This window comes from Rhinolophus ferrumequinum, chromosome 25 (assembly GCF_004115265.2).
Source record: "Rhinolophus ferrumequinum isolate MPI-CBG mRhiFer1 chromosome 25, mRhiFer1_v1.p, whole genome shotgun sequence".
Classification (NCBI taxonomy): domain Eukaryota; kingdom Metazoa; phylum Chordata; class Mammalia; order Chiroptera; family Rhinolophidae; genus Rhinolophus; species Rhinolophus ferrumequinum.
The window spans coordinates 5,225,917-5,243,293 of record NC_046308.1 but is presented as its reverse complement, the minus strand read 5'-3'; the positions used below and the strand labels follow the sequence as shown (position 1 = coordinate 5,243,293).

Sequence of the window (17,377 nt, the reverse complement as noted above, 5' to 3'; positions counted from 1 at the left end):
TTTGTTTGCATCTTAATTCAGGGAAGTGATGGGCACACAGAGCTCAAAAGCCCCTGGTGTTGTCTTTCAGAACTCTTCTCTTCCAGCCGCTCCATTTTCGGGTCCATGCTGCCTGCACCTGTCTCAGTACCTGCGCCAGATTCCAACAGCCCACCTGCTCAGGTAGAGGGAGCTGGGGGAGGCGCACCGGGCTGGTCGTCAGGCCTCTGCAGCCACAACCACGCAGTCATGTGCTAGGGGTGGCTGCATCTAGTGCCGAACACACGAAGTTATTCTAGCCGTCCTTGAAAGCATCCTAGGTCTCCATGATCGTAGGAGACTGTCTCATGCTCCTGCCAAAGGCTCCAAATAACGTGTGTGCAGCGAGCTCTGTTCTGAGCGGTTAAGTTGGGCTTAGCGAGACAGCAAGCAAAACCGTGGATCGCTAAGAAAAAGTTCTGTGTATTCCTTGTACTTTTTACTCAGCAGTGAACACAAGCTAGGGCTATAGGGCTGAGTCAGGCAGGGTTCTCTGCCCTGGCAGGGCTCTCAGGCTGCTGCCCGTACCCAGTTAGACACCAGTAACCTGGCCCCATCTCCTCCCGCCTGGCTCTGGGAAGAAGTTCTTCTGTAGAGACTGAGATCTGAACAACTGATTCCTTAAAGCGTTTCCCTTTTTGGAAGAGGTGACCTCTCTAGAAGGTGATACATGAAACTGTCCTGAGGGAACCCCATGAGCAGCTGCGATCCGGGCTGCTTCTGCTCTGTAACAGAAGACGGCAGGGACTTTCGGGGGACCCCTGCTGGACTCCAGAAACAAGATATTCCCAGGCTGAGAGCCAGCTGTGTGCAGATAGTCGCCTTCTCTGAGCCCTGTGTTATCATTTAGTTCCTTCTGGAAACAAGAGCCCTGCCGACGCCTGGGCAGGCGCAGATCCATCTCCCCAGATTAGCAGTCACGGGGTGGGGGGATCCTTTTATCCCTTCTGTCCGGGGCTTCATCTCAGGTGCCCGGCGGACGATGTTGGACTTTGTGGTGTGTCGAACTAGAAAGTGACGCGTTGTGTGGTCACAGCGTTTGTTGCTCACTTCCTTGTCTCCCCTGCTCAGGAGAACCCCCTGCCAACCACTGCCCTCCCCACCGTGAGCCTTCCTGACAGCCTCATTGCGCCGCCTGGAGCAGCCAGTGCCCTGGACTCCACAGACAGGCCGGGCTGTGAACACGCTGGCCGGCCCGAGGACCCCTTTGTCCAGCCCGCAGACTTTGGTCCCTCGGCACCGCCGCTGAGTGTCCCACAGCCTTTCCTTCCCGTCTTCACCATGCCCATGCTCTCTCCCAGTCACACCCCGGCGCCAGCCTCCCCAGCTGTACCGCTCGTCCCTCCTCCTACCACTGCCCTGAACCCCCCAACTCCACCTGCCTTCCTGCAGCCACAGAAGTTTGCTGGAGTCAGCAAGTCGCCAGCTGTCATCACCCACACGGCCTCCGCCACTGTCACGCACGATGCCTCTGCCACCACCTTCAGCCAGAGCCAGGGCCTCGTCATCACCACCCGCCATCCCACCCCCTCACTTTCCCCCTGCGGCCTGGCTCTGTCTCCAGTCACCCGGCCACCAGCCGTGGGGCCTCCCCAACCCCGTTTAACTTTTGTGCACCCCAAACCTGTATCCTTGACTGGAGGGAGGCCCAAGCAGCCCCCTAAAATAGTGCCTGCTCCCAAACCAGAGCCTGTGTCCTTGGTACTGAAGAATGCTTGCATCGCCCCAGGTGAGTCTGGGGGTGACCCCTCCCCTGGGTTTTCCCCTGTCCCCAAGGCTTGTAAACTCGTGACACACATTGGGATGTGAAAAACGTTATGAAATACTACGTGTGTGTGTGACCTACTCTATTTTCTATGCTGTGTTGTTTCTTTTAAAGTTAGTCTCAACTCAGTTTGGAAACTTGTGGTCCCAGCCATCTCTCTCCTGGGTGTGTAATCTGTCCCTCCCCATCAAGGAGGAGTTACAAACTAATATTAGGTGCCCTGGTGGCTTTGTCTTTCCATTCCCTGTGGTGAGGGAAGCTGTCTCCGTGGCAGCCAAGGGGTCGTGTGTTTCTCCTGGGACCCTGCCGCTTGGGGTTCAGCACCAGGAGCCCCCCGTCACCTTGTGCTTGTTGTGCCAGCTGCTGCCTTTGCAGGACAAGCACAAGCAGTAATTATGACAGGCCCTCTGAAGACAGAAGGGATGTTGGCCTCTACCGTGTCCCCGTCCAACGTGGTCCTCACGCCTGCTGCCATCGCCAGGGTGAGGAACAGACCTCAGCATCACAACCCCTGCGTGGCCCTGCTCGTGGGCGGCCCTCCCCCAGCACGACATGGTCAGGGGTGACCTCTGTCTCCTGTGTCACCTCAGGCTCCTGGAGTTACGGAGTTCCACAGTGGCATCCTGGTGACAGACCTCGGCCACGCCACGAGCAGCCAGCCCACGCCCGTCTCCCGGCTCTTCTCTCCAAGCACAGTGCCGGAGTCCCTGGTGAAGGGCGAGCAGGCCCCGGTGCCCGGGGGCAGCCCCCAGGTCCCTGCAGGTGCCAGTGAGTGTTTACTCCGGGGGGAGCACTTGGGACTTTGTAAGTGAAACGAGCAGCCCCCTCCTGGGGTGGCGAGGCCGCCCGTGAGGTGCCTCAGGATTGAGCCCGGCCTTGTGGGCAACGCAGTGAGGTGTCATAAGCCTGCGATGGCCCAGGCTAGGAAAATGCTCAACTCGAGCAGGAGAGCCACAGCCGTGGAAAAGTAGCAGGCGTGTTGCTAGAAACTCAGGGAAACACGAATGGTAACCTCCTTCAGAAAGGCTTGGCCCTGAGCTGCCAGTCTGAGCCAGGAAAGGAGAAAAGGAATTGTGGAGTCCTTTTCAGTAGTTGCCAGAACACACTAGCCACAGAAGCCCCCCGGCTCTGTCTCCGCGTCAGCTCGTAAGCCCTGTACATCTGACGGCCAGCCTCCACGTGTGGGCCTTTCATTGGGGAGCCAGTCAGGGTGACGCCTGACGAGCAGGAGGTTGGGGGTAAGGGGTTTACCCAAAGCTGTGCCGCTGGGGCTGGGGCAGGGCTGGAACCAGAAGCCCAGCTCCTTCCGCTCAGGAAGCTGAAACAAAGCCACTGCCTGGCTGCTCCTGGAACTCGGTGCCAAGAGCTATCTTCCTTCTGCTTCGGAAGACACAAGGAGGAAGGTCTCTGCTTACAGGGACCAGACAGAGGGACCTGTCCGAGGACAGCTTTGGAAGAATAAGGACCTCGTGTCTGGAAAGAAGGACACAGACTAGTAATGAGACAGCCCCTAAAGTCACATAAGGAAGAGCTCAGGAGACGTCACCTTGTCTACTGAGGCTCAAGACACAGGAAGTGAGAGCTGTGCTGGGAGCTTGAGAGAGCGTATGGCAAGAATAATCCAGTAGAGGAAATGAACTTGAACCGTCGTGTACAGGAAGGTAGAAGGGCCGAGAGGCTGCAGAGGTGTCTTTCTGGGAGGTGTTCCCTGAGACATCCCAGCGGCTGCAGCACGGCCCACCAAGGTCCCAGGTTCTCTCCATCACACTCTCTGTGGGTAAAAGAGTGTTTTTATTTTTTTAATTAAAGTTTGGGGTGTGGGTAAGGTTGAAAAAAGTATGAGAAAACATCTCTGTAGAGTTTAAAGAACAAAAGTAGAACATAGGCGTGTTCTTACCACACCGGGTGAGAAGCAGAGCCTTATAAGCCCTGTGGAGACTGTTGCCTCCAGGTGGCTTTGTAAGAGGCCATCAGACCTCCTCTCAAAACGTCCGCGTCCCCCAAGACCTGTGACTGGCAGAGCTCAGGCCACACTCCGCTCCATGTCCGGCCAGCCCTCCTCAGGCCTCGCCCAGGCCTGGCAGAACCCCCTTTGGAGGTTGGCAAGGATTTCTCTGGGTTTTGCTCTGAGGCCGCTGTGGGGGGTCCACCAGGGGTTTCCGAGTCCTGGGACTTGCTGGGGGTTCTCTTCGTGGGTGAGGACTGCAGCTGGTGCAGCCTCGCCAAGCCCCCCTCCAGTCCTGTCCCTAAGAAGCATCTCTGTTCTCTCAGGTCGAGACGGCCCGACCTCAGGGCAGGCGTCCCCGTGTGCATCCGAACACAGCCCCAGTCCTCAGTCTCCCCAGAACAACTGCTCAGGGAAATACTCCACGGACCCCAAAAACGTGGCTGTTTTAAAGGTACCTCATGTCCCTCTCAGGTCTTGATTGTCTCGGAAGGATGGATGGGGCGGCAAGGAGGCAGAGCATAGCCTGGGACCTTTGGGACAGCTGCGTCCCGCAGGACACTGGGAAGGAGAGCCACAGGCTCCCGTGTCCCCTGGGCTGGGTTAGTTAGCATCAGCAGCACGGTGTCTGCTGCTGTCATCTGGAGCCTAAGCCCGCTCCTCCCCCCGCCACCCACTCTGCGGCCTGTGGAAGGAACATGGAGTCCTGTAACGTGGGAGGAAGCAGCAGCTGCCAGAACTGGGACAGCAGAGGAGAGGCTTGCGGGTGGCTGGGAAGTGCCGCGTCAGCAGTGTTTGTTCTTTCCAGTCGTTGCAGGGCCTTGCCCTCCAGCTTCCTGTCACCCTTCCTTCCACGTAGCTCTGTCCCCAGGAGTCAGCAGCAGGTTGGGAGGGAGGAGGGAGAGGAGGGACGAGGGGATGTGGCCCCAGGTCGCTGTGACGGGCCGCGTCCCCAATAGAACCGGCAGATGAAGCACATTTCAGCCGAGCAGAAAAGGCGCTTCAACATCAAGATGGGTTTCGACACCCTGAACAGTTTGATCTCCAACAACTCCAAGTTGGTGAGGCGCCGGGGACGTGGGGGCCAGGGGCCAGGCGGGCCGGCCGCAGGGGCGTAGCTGTGCCTGACGCCTGCCCGCCCACCCGCCCACTGCCCGCAGACCAGCCACGCCATCACGCTGCAGAAGACGGTGGAGCACATCACCAAGCTGCAGCAGGAGCGCAGCCAGGTGCAGGAGGAAGCGCGGCGTCTGCGGGACGAGATCGAGGAGCTCAACGCCACCATCATGTAAGGCGCGGCCCTGGGCCTGTGGCCTCGGCACCCTTGGTGGCAGCACTTTTCTTTTTGTCACCCTCCCCTTCCCAGGCCCCCTCTTGGGCCTTTGGTAACCCGACAATGGGCTGGCTGTGCCCATTGCAGCCCCTGGGGTCCAAATTTGCCACCGGCTGCTCCAAGCTTTCTGACTTGTCCTGTCCTTTCAGCTCCTGCCAGCAGCTGCTCCCGGCCACCGGTGTCCCCATCACCCGGCGCCAGTTCGATCACATGACAGACATGTTTGACGAATATGTGAAGAGCCGGACCCTGCAGAACTGGAAGTTCTGGATTGTATCTTTGGGTTTTCTTTGCGCCCTCCCCCCCGCCCAAACCAGCACACCAAAGCAGCACACATCCACACTCTAGTTCCTTCAGAAAGATTCTCTCTGAGTCGTTGTTGTTCATTGGGACAGGCAGTGCTAGTTTCTGCGTCGAGCGAGGAGGTCTGGCCAGGCCCACGACGTGGAGCGAGTCTGTCGTTGGCAACTGCCGAGGCTCGGGGCTTCCTGGGAGGCACAAGGGGCCAGCGGTGCTCTCTCGGTCCTTGGGGGCAGGGGGTTTGAGAAATCAAGATACCGCTAGAGCCACTTGCGGAAGCAGTAGTGTGGAGAGGAGGTGGGATCTCGTCTAACACATCCCGGCAGCCAACAGTGGGAAGGGTCAGTACCACCCATGTGACAGATGGGAAACCGGGGCTCACAGGACCAAGTGGCAGAGCCCGCATTGAAACCAGTTCCCTGCAGGCTGTCCTCTTAAGTTTGTGCCCCAGACCCTGAATGCTGTCATGAGGTGCTGGGCCCTGTCTCTGGGGACAAGGCCCCCCTCAGCTGGCTTTCCAGATGGCAGCAGGGCCCTGACAGGGAACGGCTCCTGCCTTGTCACTCCTCACCCAGGTGCTGCTCCACCTCTGAGCAGACAGTGCACACACGGTGGTTCTGACAGCCTTGGTTCTAACAAACAGGAGCCGCCCCGTCAGCTGACAGGGCAGATGGTACCTGTGCACCTAACGGCTGGCTCTGAAAAGAAGAGGGTGGACACCCCTCTGGCTCCCTGCCTCACTGTCCTGATGCCGAGCTCTGGTCCTGATCCCTTATCACTGGCGAGTGGCAGCTGGGGTGAAGCAGGACCTCTGGTCGGATGGCATATTCCTCAGCACCAGGCTGAGGCACAGGGCCCTGGGGACACTGTCCCGGCCTAGGTCAAAGGGCAGGTGGACCTCATGCCTCCACTGAGCAGGTTGCCTGAGGTGGAGAGCGGCATACTGGTGTTTGACACAAAAGACAGACGTCATCTGCAGACAGATGGCTTCCACCCACTGTTCTGTGTGCTTCCACTGCACCAGGACACATTCCAGACCAAGGAGACGTCCCTGGCCTGCCTCAGAGTCGGGTGTGGTTAGGTAGAGCCGTTGTGGCGTGTGTGAGGGCTGCTTACCTTGCCCAGGTCCTGTCGCCACCGTCTGCAGTTGCTTGTCGGTCCCAAGGAGGCCGCCCACCTCCTCCTCGCTCATCCTTTTCTTTAACCCACATACCGTGTAGTTCAGTGTCATCATCAAGCCGCTGTTTGAGTCCTTCAAGGGGATGGTGTCCACCAACAGCCTGGAAGAGCTGCACCGGACAGCACTGTCCTGGCTGGACCAGCACTGCTCCCTGCCCATCCTCAGGCCGAGTGAGTGGGCAGGCGGGTGGCCCGGGTGTGGGGCTGAGGGCATCACCCTGAGCTGCAGAGAACCCGGCTCCAGGGCCCGTGGTGGGTGCTGTGCAGCGGGCGCTGGGCCAGCACGGCTTGCCTGCCACCTGTGTGTGTGTCACTGTGATCACGTCCAGACCACATTTATTGAGCACTTGCTGTTCACCAGGCCTGTCTCTGTGCCTTCAGATGTGTTTTCTTGTTTAGTCCTTAAAATAACCAACAAAGCTATGCCTGCAATTAAGGTTATGGAGGCGTAGTGCTAACACAGGAGGACGAGCGGGAAGAGCTTAGCATTCCCGCCTGTGTGGGATAGAAGGTAGGATTCGGGGCGCTATCCTACCGGCAGAGGGGTGAGTGCCCCGTCAGCATAGCGGCTTCTTGGGGCCTGCCCTTGGGTTGGGCTCAGTGCCTCCCTCCTTGGCGAGCACGAGAACCTCCACAGTGGTGTGTAAGCCTGCGTGCGCGGTTCACTGTGGGGCTGGAAGCCACGCGTGTGCCGTGCTGTCAGGTTAACCCCCGTCCTGTCTTCCAGCGGTGCTGAACACCCTGCGGCATCTGAGTACCAGCACCTCCATCCTCACAGACCCGTCCCGGCTGCCAGAGCAGGCTGCGGAGGCCGTCACCAGGATTGGCAAGAGATCGGGGGAGTCTTAGCAGCACTCAGTGGGCACGTGGCCACACGAGATGCCCTGGGGACCTCTCCCTGCCCGTGGACAGGTGGCCACACCTCTGCTGACGCGGAGCCCCAGGGCCTCCCTCCGACTCTGCGGGCCCACTGGCCGCTGGGGCACTGTACTCAGGACTGAAGCAGGGTCGGTCCCGCCAACAGCAATAGCCCGTCTTGGGGACCCCTTGCTGTAAACCCTCACTCAGCAACCTCAGTCACAACCTCTCCTGCCCTTGGGGCAGCCCAGACGGAACGCTGCCGCTGCGGCCCTGGTCTGCTGGTGGCCCCTGGCACCAGTGTGGGGAGTAGCTGGGGCAGCAGGAGGCAACACTGCTCCTGGAGTTGGAAAACTGAAGGGTCCCTTCCGGTTCACGTCTGTCGTATCCTGGGCAGTTGTACTGCTCTGGCCCGCCCGTGGGGACTTGGAAGGCATCTTTCTTCCTCCCCAGACTCTGACTTTGTAGATAGACTTGGACAACTGCTCAGGCTTATGCACGGTCAGCTGCTTGGGGAGCCTCAGAACGCACGTGTGCGAAAGCAGGGGCTGTGAGTGCACACGGGATGAGAAGGAAAGCACAAACAATGCAAAGCTGCCACTCGCTGGGAAACCCTCCGGGGCGGTGTCCTCATCCAATAGATTTAGGTCCCATTGGCGTGACTTGAGAATTACGGTGGGGACTCAGCCCAGGGCCTTGCCAGGCATCAGCTCACAGCATGGCCCTTCCACCTTCTCCACCTGCTTCCACGCTCAGCCTCGGACAAGCCAGCAGTATCTAAAGGACACACACAGCCCTTAGGGTGTGGCATTTGAAAGGCCAGACTCCACGGTGCTGCCATTGTTCACCCGAGAGCCCCAAACCATCAGAGTTCTCGGACCAAAGACGTCTGCACACCCAAAGTCTGTCCCGTCCTGTGTTTGGAGGAAGAAACCGAATGTTGACAGGCAGAACTCCAGGGAGGCCAGCCTCCCTGTGCGTCGGCATCGCCCAGATCAGACAGCGAAGCATACCCACGGAGCCGACGGGGCGGGGGACGTGTGGGGGCAGCGGGCTGTTTCTGAACGTGGGACTTGTAGTGGGGGGGGGGGGGGCGGGGGGAAGGCACAGCCGGAGAGTGTCCAGGCCCTGTCCTCGCCGGATCTGCTGGAGGAGCTGCGGGTGGAAGGGCAAACTAACACTCAGGAAGCCCCGCCAAGAGCACCTCCTGCAAAGAAAGTGCTCTTGTCGTCCTGCTGTGAAGTTCAGAGGGCCAGCTGGCTGTCCCCTAGCCTCCCTGCCAGACATGGAGACAAGACAGCAGTGCTGGGCAGACCGGGAGTCTTTGAGGGGGCCCGGGAGCCATGTGGGGGGGAACCATCGCTACCTCCTGAAGTTCCCATCCATGCAGAGGCCACCCCTGGTTGCTGGAGGCCCAGGGAAGGTCGTCAGAAGGCGGCCAGCCCTGCCTCAGCCTGGGTGAAGGAGCATGGATGAGGGTTCTCCCGCTGCTGGCCGTGCCACCGTCTCCGTTGCAGGGCACTGACCCGTCGCCTGCAGTCTGGTCCGTGCTTCCATCCCGTACGAGAGCAGAGTGGCGGCACCCCTCAGCCTCCCCAGAAAACGTGTTTACAAGCCTCCCGGATCTCTTTCCAAGGGGTGAGCACAAGATGAGGCTGGGCTGGTCCTTAACTCCCCCTGGGACGTGGCGAGAGAACCCACCTTTGCCCCCAGGGTAAACGGGAAGCCCCCTTCCAAAGGGGGCGACCACCGTGGTAAGAGCCCCAGGAGAGTCAAAGGGAAAAAGTAAAACGTGAACCGTCCCCAGCTCTGAGTGCTCGTGGAGGGTCGGGAGCTTGGCTCCTGCCCCAGATCCTGTGCCTTTATAAACCGCTAGGTGGCCACAGTGCTTGGCCCGGCCTAAACCTCTCCTAAATCCATAGCTTTCTCCCACCCACCTCTTGCTGGGAGTCCTTTTTTAAAAACTCCATGGGATATAAAATTGGCCTATTGCTTCTTTGGCCTACCTCTCCCTCTCTCCTTTTTGCTGAATTAATGTTCGTGATTCTGTTTTGTTCGATATTTAAGGCTGTTAGGTTGTATGTGACTTTGAAGGGTGTGTGTGTGTCTGTGTGTGTCTGTGTGTGTCTGTCTGTCTGTCTCTCTGTGTGTCCCAGCAGACTGGTAACAGATGCATGTTTTTGTTTGAGGTATTTACTTAAATCCATTTCTCTTGGTGCTTGCCATTACCACGCCTGGAGGGCCACAAAGCTGTTGTTTCTCTTACTGCAGACGTAATTGTTTCTTGTCCTGGAAGTTTTCTTGTGGAATCTTGCCTGATGAATCTGGCTTAGCCTTGACCTCCATCCTGGAGTCCCCCAGCTGGGGTCTGGAATACCGAGGCCACTCTGCCAGCGGCCTGCAGTGGACGCTGACGGTGGGGCTGTGATTTGTTTACATTCATTGTCACCCCCACTCCTGTTCCTACTCCCACAAAAGAAACTAAAATGCTGACATTTTGGAGAATTAAGTAAAATCAATCCGAAAAGAGAAAACGATGCCCGTCTGGCACAGAACTCTGCAAATGTTTCTGTGAAATCTCTGTGTGCCATCAGCTGCTGCTTGCTGTTTCACAATGAGTGGGGACAGAGCCGCTGCCACCGTGGGGCTTTCTGAAAGGCGAAAGGCCTGTCCCTGTTGTCTCAGGCCAGTTACACACCAGCTGTCACCTCCTCAGAAGGTGGCAGACCGGCAGCTTTGGAAGCAGTCCCCACGTCAGAAGTTGGTACTGGGTCTTGTCAAGGATGAGGGAGTGGGGCTGGCCAGTGGCATCCCCAGCTCGGCTCTGTGGGAGGGGTGGTCAGTGGTTGCCCATGTGTCCTCGGGTACCCCGCTTTCTCTACTTCCTGTTCTTGTGACCTGACCCTACATCCCCCTTCTAGAGGTCAGGCCTAAAGATTTTTCTGCTATGGCTGATAGAAATATAAACAGATTCTTAGGGGACACAGGAGACCAGGGAGGTGCCGATCCCCTTTGTCCTGTCCCAGGTGAAGTGGTACGGTGGTGAGTGCCATTGCCTGATCCTGGCAGACTCACCACCTGGAAGGGTCACACACTCCCGTCTCCACGTGCGGTCCTGGTTGGCTCCCCACCTAGAATCCCCGGTAGCAGGTTTGTAGTTTTCTGCAGGTGACCAGTTTTCACTGTGTAGCTGGCTAGAACTCATTGGAGTGGAGCGGGACTGTCCTGTGGGTCTGTCAGCCGTGGCCAGCAGACTCGCTCAGTGTGGGGTGGGGTGGGTGGGTGCAGTGGGCCAGGCCCCGCGATGGCCGAGCCTGCCTCGTTCGGTTCCTTTATGTCACTGGCTGCAGATAGGCTTGGGACAGCGCCTCATTCCCCCTCACACTCTCAGCAGCCCCGTCCCCTCCCGTGGTCACCTGGTCCCTCGGTGGAATTTGACCCCTCTCCGAGGCCCCCTCACAAACCAGGGTGTAAGTCGGGCTGCTGTCTCTCTGGCAGGAAGAACAGCCTTTCCCTAGAGTAAGCCCTTTGCCGAAGGCGAAACCCGCCCACCACCTGCAAGGACTTAACTTTGCAGAGCGATTCCTGGGCTGGGCCCTGGCAGGGAAGGGAGTGGGGAGAGCCCTGCTGTGGCAGCCGCAAACCCTGGTTCGGCGCCCCCAATGCCTCCCACGTATAATAGAGGGTTTTCTCCACGTCTGAACACAGGTAAGGGGAGAGGAGAGCGAGGCTGGAGGGTGGAAGAGCTTGGAAGCTCAACGCATGTTTGTACCGTTTCGTAGCTATCTTGGCCTTGGTCTGCCCAGCAGGTCTGTGGTTGGAAGGGCTCCAGGAACAGGGAGAGAAGAAGCCTTAGGTTCCCCGGTGCTTCACACGGGTCAGCTGCCTGAGTCTCTCTCCCTTCTGAGGACTTGGCTTTCCAGCCTCAGCCCCTGCGGGCTGTTTCCTTGTTGGAACTTGCGAAAATCAGCCCTTGAGAAAGAAAAGGGAACTCTTTATGTTGAATGTTGGCTTTTCCTTTGTGTGTGTGTGTACGTGTGCGTGTGTGTTTACTTAATGGAATTTTATTTTTGTGAAATTCCTTTCCAATTATGTAGCAAAACTCACCTCTATCTCCCAGTCGAACTTTTGGTTTCCCAGTCAACCCAGGGCATCGCTGATTTGAAGGATACTCTGCTGGGTTTCTGAGCAGAGACATGCTGCTCTCAAGAGTTGAGGTTGTGGAGGGTTGGGAGAGACTGAAGTTTATACATTTCAGTAGAGTTTACATCCTGCAATTAAAAGGTATGAAGGGCTCGGCCCCAGGAGCCACGAGTTCCAGGCCGCGTTCTTGCAAGGGAGCTGGAAAGCAGCCTCTCCCCCACTGCGCCTGCTGCTTCTGTATCTGAATTTGTTCACACAGTCCGTGAAACGAAACCGTATTATTTGCTTATTTTGTAACAGCAGGGCCGAAACACCATGTTCTCTTCCAGGGCTCGGTCCATTGTGTAAATGACTCGTTTTCCTCTGTGGTGAGCTCTGGTGATTGTCAGGGCCCCTGAGGAGACAGGTACCCCTTGGGGGTCTGAAAACCAATCAGACCCCAGAAGAGTCCACCGGAGGCTCCCTCAGGCCTGCGTCACCCAGAACACGGCCCTTTCTGCCCTGCTGTTGGGAAGCACATCACCAGCTGTATTCAACACTACAATGCAGTTTGAAAACTATATTTGCATCCAAGACAATAAAAAGCCGTATTTTTTGGAAAAACCTGTGGTGTGTGTTCGTCAGTGGTCCCCTGTTGAGTTGTGGCGGAGACGACAGGACATGAGGACAAAGCTCGCTCATTCTAACCTGCAGATGTGGCTCGGCCTGCAGTGTTGTGGGGAGAGGCGCAAGCAGGCGGGGGCTCGGGAGGTGTGTCCAGGAAGGCAGGTCGAAAAGGGGCCTGTGCTGAAAGGGCTGGTGACACGCCCAGTGTGACAGGCCATGCTCTCACCAGAGCCTGGCGCTGCAGGGCTTTGCCAAGCGGACACTTGAGTGGTGCTTGTACAGACTGTTTCCTCACACAGCCCTTGCTCGCTGTACAGGGTGGCTGTGAGTTCACAAAATCACACGTGTCACGGTGCTCTGTGATCCATGAAGCCCTGCACGTAAGAAAGTGGAGGTTATCGCCTATATGGCTGGCCCCGGCGCTGAAAGGGTTCTCGTGATGGCCGCAGGTGGCTGTGGCCTCTGCTAACTCGTTGACCTAATACCAGAGATGGAAAATGCTGGCAAGTTGACCAGCAGAGTTAGAAAGTTGACCTCTGTTGTGCTGAGAAGATTTTGATGATCGCTAATCTTAAAAGTTTTCCTCTCTTCCATACCATCTTCCTGTACCCCCACGTCCCCCACCCCGCTCCTTGTGCTTGGGCAGGGAGACTCGATGGGATAAGCCATGAGGTCCTTGCAGGCTGCTGGTCCCTCTACGGAGCTGCCAGCTGTTTCACCCGACAACTGCCCAGATCTGGATCTCTTGACCAAAAGGCAGTGGTTGGATACATAGGCTCTTGTCTGATCAAATCCCCATGCCTCCCCCAAGGAACAAACTTCATGACAGGACAACATTTGGGGTCTTGAGAGGGGGGCCCAAGAGAGAGAGGTGAGTGTTTCAAGGACTCCTTTGGGCTAGAAAGAGCTCAGTTTCCTTTGAGCTAAGCAATAGGTATCTGTTTTGTTGTTTATAATTTCCTGAGCCCAGCCCCACGGTACGTGTGGAATCTTAAAAGGGGCTTGTGACATCATCTGGAGAAGAAGGCAGAGTGGATAGGCTGGGAGGGGAGGGGCAGAGTGTCCAGAGGGAGTGAGGCCAGTGCACCGTCAGGCTTGGAGCCACCGCGGGGGGACAGGTCTCAGGTTGGTGGTGTGGTTATTCCCATTTCATAGGGAAGAATCCGAGTCATTCCCAAGGTCACGAGGCAACATATCCGAATAGAGGCTAAAGGGTCACTTTTATCTTGTAGGCATCCTCTCCACGCACCAAATCTGAGGGTTACCTCTGAAGTCCTTCCCCTCACTCTGCCTTCACTTCTCCCAACACCAAGCCCTGTCAAGTTTGTCTTCTAATTTTCTTCCAAAGACGTCACCCGCTTTCTCCACCCCCTGCCATTATCCATGTCCACGTTGCTGTCATTTCTCAACCAGTTCCCACCATGGTGTCCTCCAGCCCATCCTGTCTTATGGTCCAGCTTACATTACAGTCAGTGCGAGCTTGGAGAAGCCCAAGTCCAGCCATGTCACTCCCCTACTCAGCCCTTCAAGGGCTTTGCAGAGCAAGGCCACCCCTACTGGCCGTCCTCCCCCTCCCCCCGCCATCTTGCCCCTCCAGACGTCTTTGCTCTTTTCAGTTCTTGGAACACAACCACGTTGTGCTTCGCTCTTCAGGTTTTCCCCAGGCCTTTCCCCCACCTCTACTCATTTTCCTAGCTATCTCCTAGTCCTTCTTCCGGTCTTCAGTCTTACATGGTAGTTCTTCAGAAACCAGCCCCAATGGCCTTCCCCCCAGCGCATGGGTACAAGCACTCGTGCCCACACCGGTGCCCACACACGTAAGCACACACACGAAGTCAGGCCTCAGAGCCCCCGTTTCCTCAGGCACCGACCGTGTTTGCCATTCTATCCAGCTTCTCCTCCAAGTTCCAAGGCCCTGTAGTCACTACTGTACCCAGCACCCAACTTGCACACAGCAGGTGCCCAGGTAATCTGCTGCGTGAGCCCTCAGCCCTGGCCTTTCCACGGCCATTCCCCCGGCTCAGCTGCCCTTCCCTCCTCGGAGAGGTGGAGGGTGTGGGAACCCTGGTAAGACTTCAGGGGAGCGAGGGGGCAACTGGCGAGTGCAGAAGTCAAGCTCACTTAGGCGTTGACTCCTGCGATTACAGACTTCATATAAAAGGTCCACTTTAGTCATTTAGGTTGCAATTTAGTACTTAGGTTTAGGTATGATAAGAATTCTCCCTAAACGGCATTTAAAAGCATTGCAGCTTGTCTTCTCTAGTAGCTCTGGTTTGGGTGTCAAAATCTGAATTTAGCCTCATGGAGGGCCGTGTGATTGCACTTGTCCTAAATTTCAATAAGTGTGCTTGTTTTTTTTTTTTTTTTTTTTTACCTTTTTACTTCAGAAAACCTCCAGCATGCACAGAAGTAGAATGGACAGTATAATGAACCCCCATGTACCCATCACCCCTCTAATGGTGACCAATGCGGGGCCAATTCCATTCCACATCTACCTCACCCCGCCCCCACTCCTTTGAAGCCAACCTCAGACACCGCATAGATTTCATCTGTTAATAGTGTGTTTTTCATTACCATTTCCAGAATTACACACATGCCTGCCATGTTGGTGCCTTAGAGGCTTCCGAAAGCTTTGTGAAAGCTACCGAGTCACAGTTAAAGAGAAACCTGGGGATTGGAGAGTTCTGATTGATCAGATTTTCTGTTTCACGGAACTATTACCTAGAAAACCCTTTTTGTTTAAAGAGGGGAAAAGCTTTCTAAGATAAGCGTCTACTTTCCTGCCTTAATGGGTATGGTACAGCAAACAGTCTAATCTCTCCATCTAGTCTGACTGATTTTCACTCCTGGGGGAAGTGACCCAACAGGGCTGGTCGGTTCCATTACAGATCTGCAGTGGGGGTGGGGCCTGCCGCAGGAGTTAGCAGTCCTTCCATCCTGCCCTGCAGCCCAGATGCCAACCTGTGATGTCCCCTGAGTCCAGCCCACCGTCACTTAACTGAGTGACTGCCACTGAGACAGACATACTGTACCTCCTCCCCTAATACCTGCCACGAGTTTCCCTAGTTTCCCTCTTTTCCTCCAGTCTTTGATCAAGCATGTGCTGAAGGCTGAATTTGAACTTGGCTCAGGGAATACAACGGGCTGTACTGGAGACATAACAAAATGTGCGAGTGACGGGGTGAACGCAGGGTGCATGAGGTCCTACAGGATCGGCAGGAGCCAGTCCTGGAGGGGGTCAGGGGTGTCCCTGTTGGTACTTGGCACCTGAGCCAGCAGCCAGCAGGACAAGCAGAGTTAGCCAGGCAGAGAGGGGCAAAACCCCCAGGGAGAGCGCTTTCCACAGACAGAAACATTTATAAATCTCACATCTCCGTGTGGCCGTGTCTCCCCATGGGGGCTTTTTCTTGTCTGTTATCTCTTCTGTCTCTTGAAGTTTTCTCTTTTCCAGTTGACTCATTCCTCTCCACTCACAAGTTTCTCTCAACTCTCTCTACTTCTAACCAGCCTTTCTTTAACTGTCAATCTCTCCTGCCCCAAACTCATCCGTCCCCAAATATTCTGCATCCGGATACATGGCACTGCTCTTCACTCGATTGCTCAGCCATAAATTCAGACCTCATCCTGGTGTCGTACTTTCTTTCACTTACCACCTTCAGTGTATCAGTAATTCCTGTCAGTGCTCCCTCCCAAATCGTCACAGATGCAGCACCCCTCCCCACCCCCACGGCTGTCACAATAAACCAACCTTCCATCACCTCCTTGGGTGACTGTTATTCTCCATGTTCCATTTCTTACCGCTCCCCCGTCATCTCCACAGAGCTGCAATGAGCTTTTTAAAGACATGACACACTGTTTGAGCTTCTAGAGGCTTCCTATTGCATTTCGACTAAAATCCAACGCCTCACCCTCTGGCTGCTGACTGCCTTGGGCCAGCGACAGCCCCTGGGGGCCCGAAAGTCTTCACCTATAAAATGTGTCTAACGATCACACCACGCCCGCCAGACGGCTGTAAGGATTACGTGGCCCGGTGTGTAGGAAGCCCCTATCGTATTAGCTACTTTTGCTCTTCATGCTTCCCCAACAAATCAAATCTTCTTTCAAATTTCTCAGATTGCATTCACGCCACCGCAAAGACCGCCCTCCTTTTTAATACCCTGAAGTCATTCTCATTCTCTCGTTTCCCCACCTCATCCTGCCCGCTCCCTTTTCATTCGTCAAATCTCGTGTTGTGAATTCTGTCTCTGAAACGTCGCAGACTGTGATCCCATTCCGTGTCGTGGACACAGCTGGGACAGGTCAGAGTTGAGTTACGTCCTAACAGAACTCTCTGAGCTCTGGTTTCACAAGGTCAGGACACAGCATTCTGCTTCCTAACACCCATCCCCTTTTCAAAACCTGCCCTCCTCCCAGCACTTCAGAACTTAGTGCTCATCTAGAAGAAAGCCCCCGGTAGTCAGCGTGGCATTCCGCACGGCGCTGACCACATCTCCCATTACTCCCCGTTAACACAGCCCCGGTTCCAAGCAAAACGGCCTCCCTGTGGGTCTGCAGCCAGGCCCCGTGCTTCTTCCCCCTGTGCCTCGGCCAGCAGCCCCTCTCCCGGCGGCCTTGTGTTTTCTCCTCTCTCTAGCCTGCCCTGGCCCAACCCGCTTTGGACTTTGAACTGCAACCAATGTTCCATTCCTGTCACTTACGTCACATGCCACCTTCTGCGGGGGAATTGTCAATACTGCATTCACATCATCACCCCTTCCTAAGGACAGGGACCACCTCGCATTTTATCAGTCATCTGCCATAGCACAAAGCTTCTATGTCCTGGACACTTACTTAGGAAGCTCATGATTTAAATCACATCAACCCACTACCTGCCCGGGGTGATGCAACAACCCTATGACACTGGTGCTATTAGCAACCCACTTCAGAGATAAGGAAGTTGAGGCGTAGAGAGTTACATAACTTGCCCAGTGGCACCATGACTAAATTTGAACCTGAGCTGTAGACGTGGGTGTGTCTGACTATAGAGCCTGGCCCTTGCACCTGTGATAACAGCCTACATGGGCCAGCCCCATGCTGGACGTTTTCCGTTATCACATTTTTATCCCCTAAAGACACTGTATGGTAGAGATGTTTATCCTTATGTTACAAAGGAGAAAACTAAGGCTTACCTTTCATGATAAGAACACTCAACAAACTAGGAGTAGAGGGGGACTTTCTCAACCTGATAAGG

At 55.9% G+C, this 17,377-nt stretch overlaps 1 protein-coding gene across 3 annotated transcripts in view; it reads left to right on the top strand.

Moving 5' to 3' along the window:
* The window catches only part of MLXIP (MLX interacting protein), a 51,214-nt gene extending 41,695 nt beyond the window's left edge, over positions 1-9,519 (top strand). Inside the window, exons 8-17 of one of the 3 annotated variants that reach the window (XM_033097578.1) lie at positions 71-162; positions 1,090-1,747; positions 2,144-2,265; positions 2,374-2,545; positions 4,055-4,182; positions 4,688-4,789; positions 4,889-5,016; positions 5,211-5,334; positions 6,582-6,711; positions 7,268-9,519. In XM_033097578.1, coding sequence (XP_032953469.1) covers positions 71-162; positions 1,090-1,747; positions 2,144-2,265; positions 2,374-2,545; positions 4,055-4,182; positions 4,688-4,789; positions 4,889-5,016; positions 5,211-5,334; positions 6,582-6,711; positions 7,268-7,389 — 1,778 coding nt within the window. In that variant the 3' untranslated portion in view covers positions 7,390-9,519. Of the gene's footprint in view, positions 1-70; positions 163-1,089; positions 1,748-2,143; positions 2,266-2,373; positions 2,552-4,054; positions 4,183-4,687; positions 4,790-4,888; positions 5,017-5,210; positions 5,335-6,581; positions 6,712-7,267 lie in introns of all 3 variants that reach the window. The other 2 variants (XM_033097579.1, XM_033097577.1) reach the window with 2 other exon arrangements.
* Positions 9,520-17,377: the final 7,858 nt, after the last annotated feature.